Below are 19,178 nucleotides of genomic sequence, written 5' to 3'. Positions count from 1 at the left end.
TCATCAGCATGAGATGCTTCTTTCTTGAAACACTCTCTTCCAATGGTGTCCGGGACACCACACTCTCTAGATTTCCCTCCTTTAATCTCTGACCACAGAGAAATTCCTGTATCTTTTGTTAATTCATCTTTTATTGAATTTTGAAATGATGGAGCTCTTCAAGACTAGGTCTGAAGTCTTTTCTCTTTATCTATATTCCATTTTGGGGGAAACCTCATTAGTTCCTAAAATTTTAAGTGAAATCTACTGATAGTTAATATCTATTTCTGGCCCTCAGCACTAGACACATATACGAGTATCTGCTTGACTCTGCAGATTTAAATGCATTTCACACTCAGCATATCTATAACTGAATTCATTATTTGCTCTATACAACTCTCCAGGCCAGCCAACACTTTGTCCTCTTCCACATGTCCCTTCTTTCCTTTACCTACCCATTTGGGTGTCTACCTCAACACCTCATTCTCCCTCTGTCTGGGTCATCAGGTCCTACCGGATTTTCCTCCTTAGAAACTTAAATACATGTATCTTCACAGTCGCTCTCCTGGTCTAACCTGTTGGAGTGCTATTTCTCTCCACCTCCCTAGTCCAGGCCACCACCTCCTCTCACCTAAAACGCTGCAATAGTCTCTTGCTCCCTTTATTCCATTCTTCACATTATAGCTTTGAGAAGTCTTTAAAATGTACCGTGTAAGGATGATGAAATCTTTCTATACTGAAACCATGCAGGAGCTTCCATTGTTCTTAGGATAAAAAGCAACATCCTTAATTTGCATGAACTATTCCTGTTAGAACTCAGCAGCTTCATCTCCATTTAATCCCTGTGCGGCAACACTGGTCACCTTTCAGTTCCTCCAGTTCAGTGTCCTTCTTCCCACCTCAGAGACTTTTCATACTCCATTCCCTCCACCTGATAGTTTTTTCACTTTATGATATTAACTGTCACTGTGTTAGCTTTACCTAAGTCTCAGGATATTAGACACTCTTAGGAAGTACATTATGCTCTTATCTTCATAACACTAAGGTCTTAAATTGTTAGAGTAACTGATACTGTTTTTCTGAATGAAATGTAAGTTACAGAAAAATAAGGACTTTGTCATTCTCCTCACTGTTCTGTTACTGGTGCCGACCACCAGGCTTCATATGGCAAATAAACACAGTGAATGCATGTAGAGTTAATGGGTAAAATATTTCAAAGAGAAATTGAGAAGCACCTAATAATATGGTGCTTTCGTAGAATATTGAGTTTTTCATTTAGATTTTTAAACGTGTAAATTTAATAATCATTTTAAGTATTTATGCTAAACCCCTCTTTTTCCGTTTCAATGATTTTACTTATTTATGGCTCTGCTGGGTCTTCACTGCTGTGGGCTTTTGTCTAGTTGGGACAAGCAGGGGCTGCTCTCTACTTCCAGTGCACTGGCTTCTCACTGTGGTGGTTTCTCTTTTTGCGGAGCACAGCTTCTGTATTTGTGGTGCACAGGCTTAGCTGCTCCACGGTATGTGGGATCTTCCCAGAAGAACCCATGTCTTCTACACTGGCAGGCAGATTCTTTACCACTGAGCCACCAGGGAAACCCCAAACCCTTCTAACAAAAATGGAAGCCTCGAGATATCTTGTAAGGCACAGCCCTAACAACAGATCACAAGAAGCGAGACGCAAGAAGGGATCACATAATCAAGAGGAGGAGGAAGCTGATCCACATCCATTTTCCTAGGGGAAGAGATCTGAGTGGAGAAAGAGAGCCTGAGAATTCATTGCCTTTCCTCTGCGAAAAAACACATCACATCACTGAGTGATGAGGATACTTATTTATCTAAGCATCCAGAGTGAGTTCATGCAGGTGATGTCGCTTTTCCCAAATCCCTGACATTAGGGTGGACCCTGCCAGGGGCCCTGAGGAGGTACCTTCAACAGAGAAATGAGGGCACTCAGCTTCCTTAAGGGGCAGGAACTTATGAGGGGCCTAGTCCCTGGGAGTGTTGGAGAATTACAGAAACAAAAGTACCTTTCACAGACTATAAGAATATCAAACGTACACATCTTATATTAGTCAAGAAACTTACCATTTTTCTTAAAAACACGTTCTCGAATAGGGCTTATGGGGCGGTTCACAAAGTTTTGGTCCTGGTAGACAAGGACTTCTTTGATTAAGGGCAATCCAGTTATAACAACTGAAGGCAAGTCACCGAATTCCAGGCTAAAAAGGTTCCCGTATTTCTTCACAAACTAAAAAATAGTAAAAATAGTCATAGAATATGCGCATGTCTGTGTGTCATGGAATGTAGAGTATGTGTGGCTGTGGGAGCTTGGATGGGCCAGGAAGGGTGTGTGTGTGTGTGTGTGTGTGTGTGTGTGTGTGCATGCATCCATGTTATGCACCCAGGTTTGATGGGGATGTTTCTGTTTCCAATTCTCCTCTTCTCAACTAGCCTCCGGTCGAATCTACTATAGGACGTGGACATTCCTTATAAACATTCATTCATATGTTCGACTTCCTTGAATTGAGTATCCGCCATTTGTCCTGAGAATAAGGCATAAAGATTTAACAAGATAAACAAGGTGTCTAACCTCAAGTATCTTCGTGTCTAGTAAAGGGCAGAATTCAGCCCATGTGCCTTACCAGAGAAGGCAGAGATGTGACTAGTGAACATGGACTTCTTAGTAAATCACGTCTGCTTGATAGAATGTCCTTTTCCTCAACATGTTTTAGGTGACAGAAAATTCATCATAAGGCTGGGAGAAGAGCACACTGATTCTGGAGCCGAGTGTAAGTCTTAACTCTGTGGCTGACTAGCTGCGAGCTCCAGGGAAAATTGCTTAGTTTTTTTTTGTTTTTGAGTCTCAGTTCCCCAGTTGCCCAGTTCCTCAGTTCCCCAGTTGCATTAAAGTGAGAAAATAATTCTTTCCCTCAAAGAATTCTATGGAGAAAAATGAGAACAGAAATGTGAAAGGCACTTTGTTCCCTGGTCCCTGGCAGATAGCCACTCGAGTCTCTGGGGAATGAATGGGCTCTGTGTGCAAAGGGATGTGGGTGTGCTTGTGCATGGTGAAAGATAGGACAAGAACACAGGGATGATGTCGGGAGAAAGGCCCTGGTGGTCACAGACAACCACATCTACTGGGTGCCATGATAACTACCTTTCATGTTTTATCTCATTTAACCTACAACTGCCCTGTGGCAGTAATGATTTTCCTTGTCTTTCAGCAAGAAGTAACTTAGCCAAGGTTGCAAAGCTATTGCACGTTGGTGACAATTTTCCAGGCATTATGTAAGATTTAAGGACAAAGCCATGGACCTGAGATGGTGATAGGAACTTAGAGTTTAGTGGATGTGAGAGAAAGAATGTGAGACTGAGGGTGAGGGATCTGGGGGGAGGGGAGAGAGAGAGAATGGATGAGTGGGTGGGTGGGTCAGGAGTGTACACAAACGTGCAGGTATGTGCAAATATGATTTGGACTGCACTCAACAGTCATTAATCAATGTCTTCCCTGATATGTTTACTCAAGACAGCAATCTAGATAGGCCCTGCCTCTGCCCTCAGTGTGCAGGGCTGTGTCCTGCTGCAGGCTGTGTATCAAACAGAAGCACATATTTCCTCCAGGGGTCTATGGCCCCATCTCCCCACCTGCCATGACTGATGCTCCCCCATGTCTCTCCAAATGCCCTGGACGCCACTGGCCCATCAAAGCAGATACCATGGATTTAGTCTCATTCTACACCCTGCTCCCATGTTAAAGGCCAAGGCTGAACTCAATCCTTCCATCGTTCTTTTGGTCCAGAGTCTTCCAGCTGTGTTTGCTCATTACCAGCACAGTAAGTCTGTCTTGTTATAAAGAGAAGAGCCAGGATTCCATCTCAGTCTGGTCTGGCTTTAAAGTACATGTCTTTGTTCTAAAAAATGGCAGGAATGGGTCTCTTAAATCAAGACATTTTATTTCATTGAGCTGAATGCCTGGATGAACTTCTTAGGTTTTACTTTAGAAAGGATTTCTTGACTATTTTAGAATATACAGTAAAAATATTTTTGGAATGGCTGAAAATCTCAGTTTAAACTAAAGAACTCCTTACTGACAATGGATACAAACTGGAACCTCAGCTTGTTCTTGGAAGGAATTAGGCATTCCATTAGTGTTTACTGAAATGAACTTCTACAGAGTTCTATCACTTAGAACTTTCTGCCCAAGTATATTTCTAGTCCAGCAGAACTAGATCAAACATTTTTATGGTGTGATCAATAGTATAAACGTGGATACATCAAATGACCTCCTGCAGTCCTGGTACCAATGATGGTGATGTCTACCAATTCTTACATAACCATGCCAGTCACTGTGCCAATGGCTTTACTTGGAGGTAAACGTAAGTCCCAGTGTCATCTGAGATTTTGTAAGATAGAGAATACACTTCAATGTACAACAATAAACAAGTTGTTAAGAAAGGGACAGTATAAGGGAAAAAAGAGGTTAAAAATAAGGCTGTCGGTCTCCTACACTGTTGGTGGGGATGTAAGAAGGTCCGGTCACTATGGAAACAGTACAGCGGTTCCTTAGAAAATGAAACATACTGTTGCCATGTGATCCAGCAATCCTACTCCTGCCATACTTTTGGGCAAAACCATAATTCAAAACAATGCATACATGTTCACAGCAGCTCTATTCACAATTGCTGAGACATGGAAATAACCTAGATGTCCATCGGCAGACGAACGGCTAAAGAAAAGGTGGTACATGTATAAGATGAAATACTGCTCAGTCATAAAAAGAATGCAATAATGCCGTTTGTGGCAGCGTGGATGGACCTAGAGAATATCGTACTAAGTGAACTAAGTTAGAAAAAGACAAATACCATATGGTATCACTTATATGTGGAATCTAAAGTATAATGTAAATGAAGCTGTCTACAAAACAGAGACAGACAGGGACGCATAGAACAGATGTGTGGTTGCAGTGGTGGGGCATGGGAGACAGACGGAGTGGGAATTTACGATTAGCAGATGCAAACTATTATACATAGGGTGGAAAAACAACGAGGTCCTGCAGTATAACACAGGGAACCATACTCAGTATTCTGTGATACACCATTGTGAAAAAGAACATCACAAAGAATACATATATATAAATAAGTGTATATATATATAAACTGAATCACTCTGCTGTATAGTAGAAATTAACGCAGCAGTGTAAAAAAGTGTAAAAATGGTGGTTCAGGAGTCTAAAACAGGCTTAAGGAATGAAAACAGAAAAATAAACAGAAAAGGAATGGCACAGTAGCTATAAGAGGCAAATAAAAGTGATAGGTTACAGGAAATTTCATATGAAGGATAAAGTTCCCACATGTAAGATTAAGCACTTAAATAATAAAATGGAGCAAAATACATGTTTAGGACAAAAAATTAGAAGTGTTGAGTTAGTGAGACAAGACACTGAACCATGAAATGTAAAGTTGAGGAAAATACTACTTTATCTAAGTTCTTAAACCCAAAAACCAACAGACAAAGACACAAAAAGAGAAAAGGAAAAAAAAGGAAGAATGCACCAACTCTTACTCCCACTAGCAGTGACAGCGTCTGTTGCTCTAACACTCATCGGCAAGTGTGTGTGTGTGTGTGTGTGTTTGGAGGGGGGCTGGACACAAGGAGGACTAAGAGTCTCTCTTACTTATTAAATTATATTTTAAAATGTGTCACTCAATGTATTTGTATTGCTTTTGTCATTAAAAAGTGCTTCTATCCAATAAAGCACAAAAGAGAAACCTAAGGACATAGGAAATAAAACTTCATGGCATTTTATACAATTTTTTAAGCAATAAAATCATTTGAATATAGAGTATGTCATGGATCTGGTAAAGGAAAATCCTGTACACGTGAATACATTTATGCATAAATGCAGTTCACCACTCCCCTGAGGTCCACAAACTCCTGCTAAGACTACTGGTCTAACTGGTAGTTCTTGGGATTATATTAGGTTTCTGAGAAGAGCCTGTGGAAATCAAATTCAAGTTCAGTCCAACAGGTTTCTATGAACTGGTTTGGAGTTGTCAGACACCTTCTGACATTGCTATGTTATATGTGGGGGCAATACACAGATCACTATGCTATGGTGTTTTCCTGAAGTGCCAAAGCCTCCTGAGGAAGGCTGACTGCAGAAAAAAACTAATGCATAGAAGAAGATGAAATATGTTACCATTCTGGGGCAAGGCGCATGAAGCTATTGAAAGAGGAGAACAATTTCCACTCAATATATGGGAGAAAGTGTCCAAGAGGACGATATTTGGGCCAGACTGTAAATGAAGGTCAGGGTACTGGCAAAAGGACATGTATTGTGAAGGCAAAGATTTTAGACTGTGGGAACGGCATACACAAATGCAAAGACAGGGAAACGGCTTTCAGGAACAAGTGAGCTCTCTTTTCTGACTACTGTATAGGTTCATTAAAGAGCACTAACCCTATGGTAGGTCAAGGCCCATTGCTGGGGGTATAGACCCTGAAGTTTAAGATGCCCCCAATCTAATGGAGCATACAGATAAGTAAACAGTTCTTCTTAGTATTACCATTCTATACAATAAATTATCAAATGGGGGAAAGTAGGGAACACATAAGGGGACCGAAGACTAGCATACGTTCCTGGAAACAAACAAACACCTTTTTGTTTATGTAGAAAGAGGGGAAACAAGCCTGACAAGGTACTGCGAAATAGACCAAGGATATCTTAATGTCAAGTGAAATAATTTGGATCTTGTTTTGTTTCTAGCTAGAAAACTGAATGCAGAGAAGGCAATGGCACCCCACTCCAGTACTCTTGCCTGGAAAATCCCATGGACGGGGGCGCCTGGTAGGCTGCAGTCCATGGGGTCGAGAAGAGTCGGGCATGACTGAGCGACTTCACTTTTACTTTTCACTTTCATGCATTGGAGAAGGAAATGGCAACCCACTCCAGTATTCTTGCCTGGAGAATCCCAGGGACAGAGGAGCCTAGTGGGCTGCAGTCTATGGGGTTGCACAGAGTCGGACACGACTGAAGCAACTTAGCAGCAGCAGCAGCAGAAAACTGAATGAGAGGTAAGGGCAGTGAATGCTTAAGAACCTGGATTTTGAAGTTATACAGACCTGTATCCAGCTTCTGCTTGTTACTTTCTATGTGATTTTTGCTTTAGTTATTTACCTTCTCTCTGTCCCAGTTTTCAAATCTATAAAATGGGGGCTATTATTAGTTTCCATCTTTGGGATGGTGGTGATAAGTAACCACAATACTAAAATAAATAATACAATTATTTATTGTTATTGATATATTTGACAGTGTGTTTTAGCAAAATGACTCTGGTTAGATCTGGACAAAGGAATGGAGGGGAAGTGGCCAGACAGTAGATTGATGGAGCCCATACAGCAATCAGGCCAGACAAGTGATGCCTGGTATGCAGCCAATGACTGGTTTTTCCTAGAGTTTGTTACTATAAGTTTTTGAAGAAGGTGGGGTTGGGTGGTAGATATAGGAAGAAGCATCAACTATGCACAAAGCACCTTGGCAAAAAACTGATATTCTTGAACTTATTAGGTTCTTACAATAATCCTATAATGCATTCTTTGTTTTTGGAAAAAGAGGCAAGGAGATAGACAGCACAGCTGATGGGTATAAAATTGGGCTCTTTATAACTCACTGTCTCATCTTTAAATGAAAGCATGAAGATATTATCTCTCTTCTTCTGAGTGACAGACTCCCTAAAGATTAGTGGGCCACATGACATCCCAATTAAAACCCACATGTCCAAGCTTCTCCAGGTGTGGCCAGTGAGATACCTGACAATGGGAGCAGTGGTGACATGTGCATCTTCTGGGTTATGCTCTTAAAGGAAGGTTGCTTCTCATCACCTCCCACTTTCCCTTTCCATGGAATGGACCTTATGTATGCTGATGTTGTAGGACGAGAACAATAAGACAGAAGGAAGTGCAGTTTCTAGATGACCTTGTGGTACAAAGCAGTCTTCCAATCCTGGTCTTCTGGCCTATATCTGAACTTACTTGTGTGAGAGAGATAAATTCCAATCTTTTTTTTTTTTTAGATGACTGTATTTTGGGGCCTTTTTTATTACAAGCAGCTCCATGTATATCCTCACTAATACATTTATTCACCTTATCTACGGTTCTCCCAATTCAGTCCAATAAGATTTTCTCTTACTTAAAAATATGCTCCTACAATAAGCCATGCAGCTGTGGTATAGGAAGTTTAGAAACAGGTGAAAAAATAAGAGTGGTTCATGGTTCCCATCATGCCATATAAATTGGCCAGTTTCTTCATTGCCTTCTCACTTCATTTTACCTGATGTCACTTCCCCCATTTAAAAATCTCCTGTCTACTTTACTCCATATAACCTCTTGCCTAAGATTCCTTTCCAGTCCAGCCAAATTTAACATTCTATAGAAGCTATCCCCATTGCTTCCCATTCATAGTGATCCCACATAATGACATATCACCTGGTTTACCACAAAGGTTATACCACACATTTGATCATACACTGTCTTGTACTGTGCCTGTCATATGATAAGCACTTCATAAATGTCTGTTGCATAAATGAACCCATGAGTAAGTCAATTATCCTCTAGCTATAGCATGAAAAGTCAGATAGCATCAGTAGAGAATAAATATATGAGTCAAATAATCATGTGTCCAAGGCCTTGTTTGGCCATGACCTACGCTGAATAACTTAGGCTAACTGCTTTACTATTTTCAGCCTGTTTCCTCAGTGGTAAAATGGAAACATCAAAAGATTTCTAACTTGTGTGCCTTTTGTGCAGATTAAATGAAAATGAATCCACATACAAGACCTAGAAGCTAGTCAGTGTTAAGTGCCTGCTATGTTATTCAGTTGTGTCCAACTCTTTGCAACCCCTGGACTGCAGCCTACCAGGCTCTTCTGTCCATGAGATTTTCCAGGCAAGAATACTGGAGTGGGTTGCCATTTCCTCTTCCAGGGGATCTTCCCAACCCAGGAATTGAACCCACATCTCCTGTGGCTCCTGCATTGGCAGGCAGATTCTTTACCACTGAGCCACCTGCAAAGCCCTGTTAATATTACAGCAGATAGTTAATGATAGGTACTGGTAGATAGGTAAGTAAAGATATATAGGTAATGATAGATAATGACAGGTGCTTAATGTTTCCAAACTGCTTGAATGCAAATTTAATTACAGCCAAATCACATTATTTAAACTCTATTTTTTACAACTAGAAATATTTAATTGCAAACTTATATAAAATAAAACAACACTTCTGATTAAAAATCTTTTGCCAGAGATAAGGCCCTAGGCTCAGTATGATCCTTGGCCAGTTTTATGATATGAGGCAAATCATTTAACCTCTCCAGTCATATCTATCTTAATAGTAAAACAAGGGCACAGATCAAGTTTCTGATTTCAGACAAGAGTGAGTAAAAGCATCCCATTTTACTCCTCCTCAGCCTCATGATACTAACTGGCACATACAAAATTAACACAAATAAAGTCCCGTTCTTTGTAGCAAATGAACCAGATAAACAGTGATCCACCAGGACAGAATACTCAACCTTTCTACCTTCCTGTTCCAGAGACAAATACCGTAAGAGCTGTAATCCTCCCCCATCCTAATGGGAAGCTACAGTACTAAAGATGCATGAAAACTTGCCTTCATCCTGTCTCTGCATCCTGCCTTCATCCTGTCTCTACAGCCAGGGAGTACTTGTCCCCTACTGAGTTTGTAAGCTGAATTATAACTATCTCACCCTGAACTGCAGAAAAGAGACTCCTTGAAGGAGTCAGTGGGCAAAATCCTGATTTCTACAACTCTACAAAAATAAGGAGGTACCCATATTCCATAGGGATAATATGGTTAGATTACTGACTTCTCCCCACCCCCTGTAGTAAGGAAGAGGCTACCCTACTCAGAGGGGCCCCAGTCTTTTGTCCCCATCCTCATTCTCTCCAGCCTGCACTGAGGAGAATGTGGGTTAGAGTCCTATTGAGGTGAACAATATATAAGTAGAGTACACCAATAGAGCACTGCAAAGGCCTTATAACCTAAACTGACACTTGAACCACAATTCTCAAAAGTGAACATTCTAAACATAAGCAGGATGACTATCTGCAAAAATAAAAGATTTACATAGAGTCCAGAGTCATGTACATACACAAAATGTCCAGAGTATAGTCCAAAATTACTCATGTTATCAAGAACCAGAGAAATCTCAAAGTGAACGAGTTGAAACCAATACTGAGATGATAAAGATGCTGTAATTACTGATTAAAGATTTTAAACCAGCTATTGAAAATATGTTTACATAAACAATTACACTCTTGAAAAAATTTTAAATAGAAAATCTTAACCAAGAGCCAGAAAATACACATATGAACAAAAAAGAAATTTTAGAATTGAAAAACAATAACTAAACAAAAACTCATTAGAGCAATTCAATGGCAAAGTGGTAATGACAGGATAATCAGTGAAACTGAAGACATCAGCAGAAAGTGTCCAATCTGAACAATACAGAGAAAATAGGCTGAGAAGAGATCAAAAACTGAGCTTCAGGGACTGATGTTAGAATAGGAGAAGATCTATCACTTGCATCATCAGTGCCAAAGAGGACAAGAAGGAAAAAATATGGACTTGAAAAAATATTTGAAGGAATAAAGGCTGAAATATTCTCAAATTTGGTCCTACTTAAACTGACTGAGGCAAGAAGTTGTGAGTGAACCCAATAAATCCAAAGAATTCAACACTAAGGCATATAATTGAATTTCTGAAATCTAAAAACTAAGAAAACATAGCTTTCAAAGCATGTAGAGGAAAATAATTCATTACTTATGGGGAACAACAGTTCAAATTACAGCAGATTTTTCATGAGGAACCCTAGTTCCTAGGCCAGAAAGAAGTAGCACTACATTTTCAAGGGTTTAATAAAAGAAAACTGTCAACCTAGAATTCTATATCCAGTGATAATATACTTCAGAAATGAAGATGAAATAAAAACATTCTTAGATGAAGGAAAGCTAAGATAATTTTTTTTTTCAGCAGACCAGTTCTAAAAGAATGGCTAAAGAAAGTTCTTCAGAGAAATGGGTAAATACAGTAGACTAATCTTCTTGAATTTAACATGTTGTGTTTGACAGTTAAAAGAAAAATTATAATACTGTCTGTGGTGGTTCTCAGTGTATATAGAGATAATACTTAAGATAATTTATATATTATAAAGTGGGGGAAGGTAAAGGGACCTAAAGAGTTTTAAGGTGTGTGTATTCCACCTGAAGTGATAAACCATTGATACTTACTGCAATAAGTTATGTATGCATAGCATGTAATCTTTACAGCAAGCATTTAAAAACAATACAAAGAAACATACTCAAAAACACTATAGATAAATGAAAATGGAGTTCTAAAAAAATATTCAAGTGACCTACAGGAAGAGAGGAAAGGAGAAAAAATGAAGAGTAAAAAACAAGATGAGTGAAAAAACAAAGTGAAAAATAGGAAACAATAAATTGGCAGACTTAAGTTTTAACAAATCAATAATTACATTAAATATAAATGATCTAAACTCACCAATTAAATGTTTGATATTAGAAGCATGAACAAAAATTTACCTACCTATATGTTTCAAATAGAATGATATAAGTAGGTTAAAAGTAAATAAATAGAGAAGCATATACTATGTAAATATTAATCAAAAGAGAGCTGAGAGCTGGTGTGGCTATACTATATCAGATAAAGTAAAATTCAGGGAAAGAAAATTACCAGAGAAAAAGAGGGACATTACCTAATAAGATAACAAATTCACAAAGACGACATAACAATTTTAGTGCATATGTGCCAAATAAAAGTGCTGTGAAACACATACAAGAAAACTACCAGAACTGAATAGATACACAGAGAAACCTTTAATTATAAGTTGCAGACTTTAACAAGCCTCTCCTAGTAATTGATAGAATTAGTAGCTAAGAAGTCAACAAGGGTTCAGGAGCACTAAACAACTGATTCATCTAATAAGGTCTAACTGACATATAGTACAGAACATTCCACTCAAGAGCAGAATACATTATTTTTCAAGTATGTATGGACTCTGTCTTGGGTCAACTTTAACATAATTTTTTCAAAGTTGAAATCATATATGTTCTCTGACCATAATGGACTCCAACTGGAAATCATTAACAGAAAGAAAACAGAAAAATCTCCCAATACTTGGAAGTTAAATAACATATTTATTAAACAAAGGTACAGGGTTAGACTCCTTAGAAAAGACCCTGATGCTGGGAAAGATTGAAGGCAGGAGGAGAGGGGGTGACAGAGGATGAGATGGGTGGATGACATCACCCACTCGATGGACATGAGTTTGAGCAAGCTCCAGGGGTTGGTGATGGACAGGGAAGCCTAGCATGCTGCAGTCCATGGGGGTCGCAAAGAGTTGGAAATGACTGAGCAACTGAACTGAACTGACAGGTTAAGGAGACAAGCTTTAAAACTCTGGAGACAAATCCAGTCACTTAACTGGTACCAATTGTGTGTTTCTTCCAGAAAGTTGATAAAAACCTTCTCCATCTGAACTTGAGTTTGTATTACACACTCGTGTTTAAAGTGCTCCAGGCATTCAAGGGGAACTGTTATTTGTTGGGAACCTATAATAAGCAGTGTTAGTATTGACCATTCACTGTTTTATTTAATGTTCATAACCATCTATCACAGTGCTGTCTGTCAGCACTGTGATGGGAGGCAGGGAAGCAGCTGAAGGTGCTTGAGAAAGTGCTTTTATGTTGGAGGAAATATTAAGGAATTCAGAATGGCCATAATTAGGGAGCCCTGATGGGAGATGCGGAGAAGGCAATGGCACCCCACTCCAGTACTCTTGCCTGGAAAATCCCATGGACGGGGGAGCCTGGTAGGCTGCAGTCCATGGGGTTGCTAAGAGTTGGACACGACTGAGCGACTTCACTTTCACTTTTCACTTTCATGCATTGGAGAAGGAAATGGCAACCCACTCCAGTGTTCTTACCTGGAGAATCCCAGGGACGGTGGAACCGGTGGGCTGCCATCTATGGGGTCGCACAGAGTCGGACGCAACTAAAGCGACTTAGCAGCAGCAGATGGGAGATGATTATAAAGAAATGGAAAGAGGTTACAAGAACGGTTCCAAGTAGCTCCCGGCATCTTGTGTGCCAAGTCGCTTCAGTCCTGTCCGACTCTGTGCGACCCCATGGACTGTAGGCTGCCAGGCTCCTCTGTTCATAGGATTCTCCAGGCAAGAGTACTAGAGTGGATTGCCATGCTCTCCTCAAGTAGCTCCCTAAGGAACAAGAACTCTGGGAAGCAGCAGGGATCACTAACAAAATCTAAGCAACGGAGTGACATTTAAGATATTTGGCAAAACTAATACAATTATGTAAAGTTTAAAAATAAAATAAAATTAGAAAAAAATAAATAAATAAAAATGATTAGTGAGCGTGGACCGCTGGGTGAGGAGGCTAAATGTGAGGGGCTCAGTCCTTGTGGAGTTAGGAGCAATTCAGTTGAAAAACGGTAAGGATTTAGATAGTATTTATCACCATTTTACCGAGTGGCAAAATACGGGATTTTTTTCCCCAAGGATAATGATATTAAAAAGATAAACTGATCATATTATAAATAGAAAGTCCCAATAGTATGTAACAAGGCCTTCAGTTAAGTGACAGAGAACGCATCGTATCTAACACACTCAACAGTAAACAGTTAACAATATTTCACCCCGGGAAATCACGGGTGGTGTAATCATGCCAGTCACTGGGGAAAAGAGAGAGGTTCAAAGCAGGTGCCCGCTTCAGCCTCAGAACCCATATCCTCCCGCCCTCCCCGGAATGGCCCCTGTCCCGCAGGTCAGGGTCAGGAGGCGCGCGGGCACCTTCGCCCGCTCCTACCCGCTGAAGCGACAGGTGTCCCTGCTCAAAGTCCAGTTGGAAGAAGTTGCCTACGAAGGGCAGGCGCGGGGGCCCCGGCGGATAGTTCTTTGGACGCCGCCTGTTGAGGAGATCAGTCAAGAGGAGAAAGACGATGGCCCCCAGCAGGACAGTGCCAGGACGGAGCGCGACCCAGAGGGCAGCCGCCAGGGAGCCCAACGCCTCCAACATGGCTGCGCTGGTCCCCCTTCGGCGGTCCGAGTCGGCCGAGGTCCCTGCGGTACTCTGTCTCCGAGCTGCCAGCACCGCCCTCCTTCCGCGTCTGCCCCGCCCCGCCCCGCCCCGCCCCGCCCCGCCGGGTCTGTCTGTCTGCAGCTCCTCTCCGCCTCCTGCCGCCTCGCCGCCCCTCTGCCCCTCTGCCCCTCTGCTGCTGCTGCTAAGTCGCTTCAGTCGTGTCCGACTCTGTGCTACCCCATAGACGGCAGCCCACCAGGCTTCCCGTCCCTGGGATTCTCCAGGCAAGAACACTGGAGTGGGTTGTCATTTCCTTCTCCAATGCATGAAAGTGGAAGGGAAGTCGGTCAGTCGTGTCTGACTCTAGCGACCCCATGGACTGCAGCCCACCAGGCCCCTCCTTCCATGGGATTTTCTAGGCAAAAGTACTGGAGTGGGGTGTCATTGCCTTCTCCGTCTGCCCCTCTAGGTTGCCACAGAGCTTGATCTGCTCGACGCTCCCGGCTCTTTCTCAGGCGCCGCCTTCTGCCTGCCCCTCAACTCGCCCCACCGGGGCCCCTACTCCCCTGTGTCTCCATCTAGCCCTCCTACGGCCCGCCAGGTGCCTGTGGCCAGGTTCCTAGGAGAACCGCAAAGGTGTTGGAAAAGGCCAGGCTAGATTTTATTACTATTTAGAGAGCCTTTCTCTTTGTGAGAGACTTTTCTGGTAGCTCAGACGGTAGTGTCTGCCCGCAATGAGGGAGACTTGGGTTCGATCCCTGGGTCGGGAAGATCCCGTGAAGGAAATGGCAACCCACTCCAATACTTTTGCCTGGAAAATTCCATGAACTGAGGAGCCTGACAGGCTACAGTCCATGGGGTCGCAAAGAGTCGGACACGACTGAGCGACTTCACTTTCACTTTCTCTTTGTGAGAGCGTCAGGACTCTTGGGTTTAGGATTTCACTGCATCTCAGAGGGCGCGCCGACATTTGAGCTCTGTTTTTCAGTCTCCGTCTCATCAAAGCATTGGAACCGTGCCTAATAATCAGGAAAACAACAGCACGTGATATTTCTTGGGCGCATACTACTTGCCAGGTATTGAGTCCCCTTCTTTAGATGAATTGCTTAATTCTGACAAATTTAGGCAGATACCGTCGTTCCATTCTGTAGTTGCTAACAGAAGTTGATTTATGAATTACGTGGTGAATAAGTGAATCCAGTTTACATGCAGCACATGTAAAGGAGGCCCTGTCTTTGTAACTTAAGTACTACATCACAGCTCTAACAGTGAGGCTAGTCCTTAATAGGTGTTTAATGAACACTGGAGGGAGGTGTCTTAGCCGTTGTCTTTTATTGGTTTGCTTAGTGAGATTCTTCCTCTGAAGCCTCAAGATGGTGTAGAAACTGAGATTCCAAACTTCCATGCTATCCAGTGTGCCTGCCTGTGTCTTACCACGTGTGCGATACACAAAATATGAATCATAGTTCCAGAGTGTATAGCACACACTCAGATTTTCGACATATGCTTAAAACATTTCTCTAAAAAGAAAAGAGCATCCAAGCCACTTTTCTATCTTCCAAAGTCTATGCTGCTGCTGCTAAGTCACTTCAGTTGTGTCCCACTCTGTGCGACCCCATAGACTGCAGCCCACCAGGCTCCCCCATCCCTGGGATTCTCCAGGCAAGAACACTGGAGTGGGTTGCCATTTCCTTCTCCAATGCATGAAAGTGAAGAGTGAAAGTGAAGTCGCTCAGTCGTGTCCGACCCTTAGCAACCCCGTGGACTGCAGCCTACCAGGCTCCTCCATCCATGGGATTCTCCAGGCAACAGTACTGGAGTGGGTTGCCATTGCCTTCTCCATCCAAAGTCTATGCTGCTGCTGCTGCTATTAAGTCGCTTCAGTCGTGTCTGACTGTGTTCGACCCCATAGACGGCAGCCCACCAGGCTCCCGTCCCTGGGATTCTCCAGGCAAGAACCCTGGAGTGGGTTGCCATTTCCTTCTCCAATGCGTGAAAGTGAAAAGTAAAAGTGAAGTCGCTCAGTTGTGTCCGACTCTTCGTGACCCCATGGACTGCAGCGCACCAGGGTCCTCCATCCATGGGATTTTCCAGGCAACAGAACTGGAGTGGGTTGCCATTGCCAAAGTCTATAGGGAGATATTAATCACAACCTAGTTTTTATCCTTCCAGTCCATAGCGTCCTGTTTCATTGTAGTTGTTATGCATCCATGCATTGTTTCTTTAAAAATTTTTTTCTTTTTAGCTGTACTGGGTCTTTGTTGCCTGGCACAGGCTGCTTCATTGCAGCACAGGGGCTCTCTCTAGTTGCAGTGCACAGCCTTCGTTGTCCCAGGGCATCTGGGATCTTAGTTCCCTGAGCATTCCCGGCATTAGAAAGCAGATTCTTAACCACTGGAGCACCAGGGAAGTCCCATGCAATGCTTCTAACATTTATATGAATGCTGTTTTTATTTTTAAATTTTTTCCCATTTATCACTTTTCAAAGTAAGCAGTAGGTTTCCACAGTATCACCAAGAGTAACCGACAAGTATGTCTTTGTTGTTCAGCCTCTCAGTCATGTCCAGCTCTTTGCAACCCCATGTGCGGCAGCAGGCCAGACTTCCTCGTCCTTCCCTGTTTCCTGGAGTTTGCTCAAACTTAAGTCTATTGAGTCAGTGATGCCATCCAACCATTTCACCCTCTGTCATCTGTTTTTAAAATAATTCTTCTACAATCAATATTTTTCTCAGTATTTTGTGTTTGAGATCTATCTGGGTTGAAATACGTGGCTTTAGTTTATTCACTCTAATAGTTCTGTTACTGGCGTGCTGCAGTCCACGGGCTCACGAAGAGTCAGACATGACCTGGCCAGGGAACAACAACAGGAGACCTGTCACTCCCCCACAATGTTTATAGGGGTATAATGGACATATAACACTGCAAATGGTAAGATTTCCTTAAAGACAAATAAGGTGGTCGGATAATCTGACTTAACAATTTTCCACAGTTTGCTAAGATTCACACAGTCAAAGACTTTAGCATAGTCAATGAAGCAGAAATAAATGTTTTTTTCTGGAATTCCCTTGCTTTCTTTATAATCTGATGAATGTTGGCAGTTTGAGCTCTGGTTTCTTTGCCCTTTCTAAACCCAGCTTGTACATCTGGAAGTTCTCAGTTCATATACTGCTGAAACCTAGCTTGAAGGATTTTGAGCATTACCTTGCTAGCATGTGAAATGAGCAGAATTGTACAGTAGTTCAAAAATTCTTTGGCGTTGACCTTCCTTGGGATTAGGATAAAAACTGACCTTTTCCAGTACTATGGCCACTGCTGAGTTTTCCAAGTTTGCTGACATATTGAGTGTAACACTTTACCAGCATCATCTTTTAGGATTTGAAGTAGCTTAGCTGGAATTCCATCACCTCCACTAGCTTTGTTTGTAGTAATGCTTCCTAAGGCCCACTTGACTTCACACTCCAAAATATCTGGCTCTAGATGAGTGACCACACCATCATGGTTATCCAGGTCATTGAGACCTTTTTTGTGTGGTTCTGTGTGTTCTTGATACCTCTTCTTAATATCTTCTGCTTCTGTTAGGTCTTTAAGGTTTCTGTCCTTTATCATGCCAACCCTTGCATGAAATGTTCCCTTGATAGCTCCACTTTTCTTGAAGAGATGTCTAGTCTTTCCCATTCTTTTGTTTTCCTCTATTTCTTTGCATTGTTCATTTAAGAAGGCCTTCTTATCTCTCCTTGCTATTCTCTGGAACTCTACATTCAGTTGGGTATATCTTTTCCTTTCTCCCTTACCTTTTGCATTTCTTCTTTTCTTAGCTATTTGTAAAGCCTCCTTTGACAACCACTTTGCCTCCTTGTGTTTTTTTTCATTTGGGATGATTTTGGTCACTGTCTCCCTTATAATGTTATGAATCTCTGTCCAGAGTTCTTCAGGCATTTTTGTCTACCAGATCTAATCCCTTAAATCTATTCATCACTTCCACTGCATAACCATAAGGGATTTGATTTAGGTCATACCTGAATGGCTAGTGGTTTTCCCTACTTTCTTCAATTTAAGCCTGAATTTGGCAATCAGGAAGTCATAATCTGATCCACAATCAGCTCCCAGTCTTGTTTTTGCTGACTGTATAGAGCTTCTCCATCTTCAGCTTCAAAGAATATAATCAATCTGATTTTGGTATTGACCATCTGGTGATGTTCCTGTATAGAGTCATCGCTTGGGTTGTTGGAAGGGGGTGTTTGCTACGACTAGAGTGTTCTCTTGACAAAACTCTGTCTTTGCCCTGCTTCATTTTGTGCTCCAAGGCCAAACTTGCCTGTTACTCCAGGTATCTCTTGCCTACCTACTTTTACATTCCAGTCCCCTGTGTTGAAAAAGACATCTTTTTTTGGTGTTAGTTCTAGAAGGTCTTGTAGGTCTTCACAGAACTAGTCAACTTCAGCTTCTCGGGCGTTAATGGTTGGGACATAGACTTGCATTACTGTAATGCTGGAAAGGAACAGAGATCATTCTGTCATTTGGAAAGGAAATGAGATCATTCTGTCATTTTTGAGATTGCACCCAAGTACTGCATTTCAGACTCTTTTGATGACTATGAGGGCTACTCCCTTTTTTCTAAGGGATTACTTTGGCAGTAACTGCTCTCTGTTATTCTGTTCCTCCTCTGTATTTTTCGCCTTCTGGGCAAGGGCTTCCAAATGTAAGTGATGGATCTCCAATACTGCTTACTGAAGCACCCTGGGACTCTAATTCTGAGGCCCCCAACCCTCTCTTTAAAAGCCAGTGAGCATTGTGTCTAACTGAATCTATTTGGGAAGTCACAAAGGAAGCAGTGGAACTTTGTAGTTTTCTTGCAGTGAGGTTTACGAGTGATGTAGACAAGTATCTACAGTTCACTCTAGCTGGCTGCTACAGTGGAGGTTCCTTCAACAATGTTGTGTGCCTCCAGAGTGGCAGGCATCATGCCAGTAAAGGAGATACCATGGTACACAAAAATATATCAGTTCCTCTTCTCATGGAGCTTACAGTCTAGATGCTGTGCCCCAAAGAACATGAGT

The 19,178-nt window shown here is 41.8% G+C and overlaps 1 protein-coding gene across 5 annotated transcripts in view; it reads right to left on the bottom strand.

The window, feature by feature from the left end:
• The window catches only part of LOC113889808 (cytochrome P450 2J2-like), a 75,840-nt gene extending 61,647 nt beyond the window's left edge, over nucleotides 1-14,193 (bottom strand). For all 5 annotated transcript variants that reach the window (XR_003510354.1, XM_027537087.1, XM_027537086.1 and 2 more), the window contains exons 1-2: nucleotides 13,909-14,193; nucleotides 2,068-2,230 (exon numbers count right to left, since the gene is read on the bottom strand). Coding sequence is in view for 4 of the 5 variants with exons in the window: in XM_027537087.1 (XP_027392888.1) it covers nucleotides 2,068-2,230; nucleotides 13,909-14,118 (373 nt within the window). In the remaining variant the exon portion in view is untranslated. The remainder of the gene's footprint in view (nucleotides 1-2,067; nucleotides 2,231-13,908) is intronic.
• Nucleotides 14,194-19,178: the final 4,985 nt, after the last annotated feature.

Source organism: Bos indicus x Bos taurus, chromosome 3 (assembly GCF_003369695.1).
Source record: "Bos indicus x Bos taurus breed Angus x Brahman F1 hybrid chromosome 3, Bos_hybrid_MaternalHap_v2.0, whole genome shotgun sequence".
In the NCBI taxonomy this organism is placed as follows: Eukaryota; Metazoa; Chordata; class Mammalia; order Artiodactyla; family Bovidae; genus Bos; species Bos indicus x Bos taurus.
This window is presented reverse-complemented; position numbering and strand designations above follow the sequence as displayed.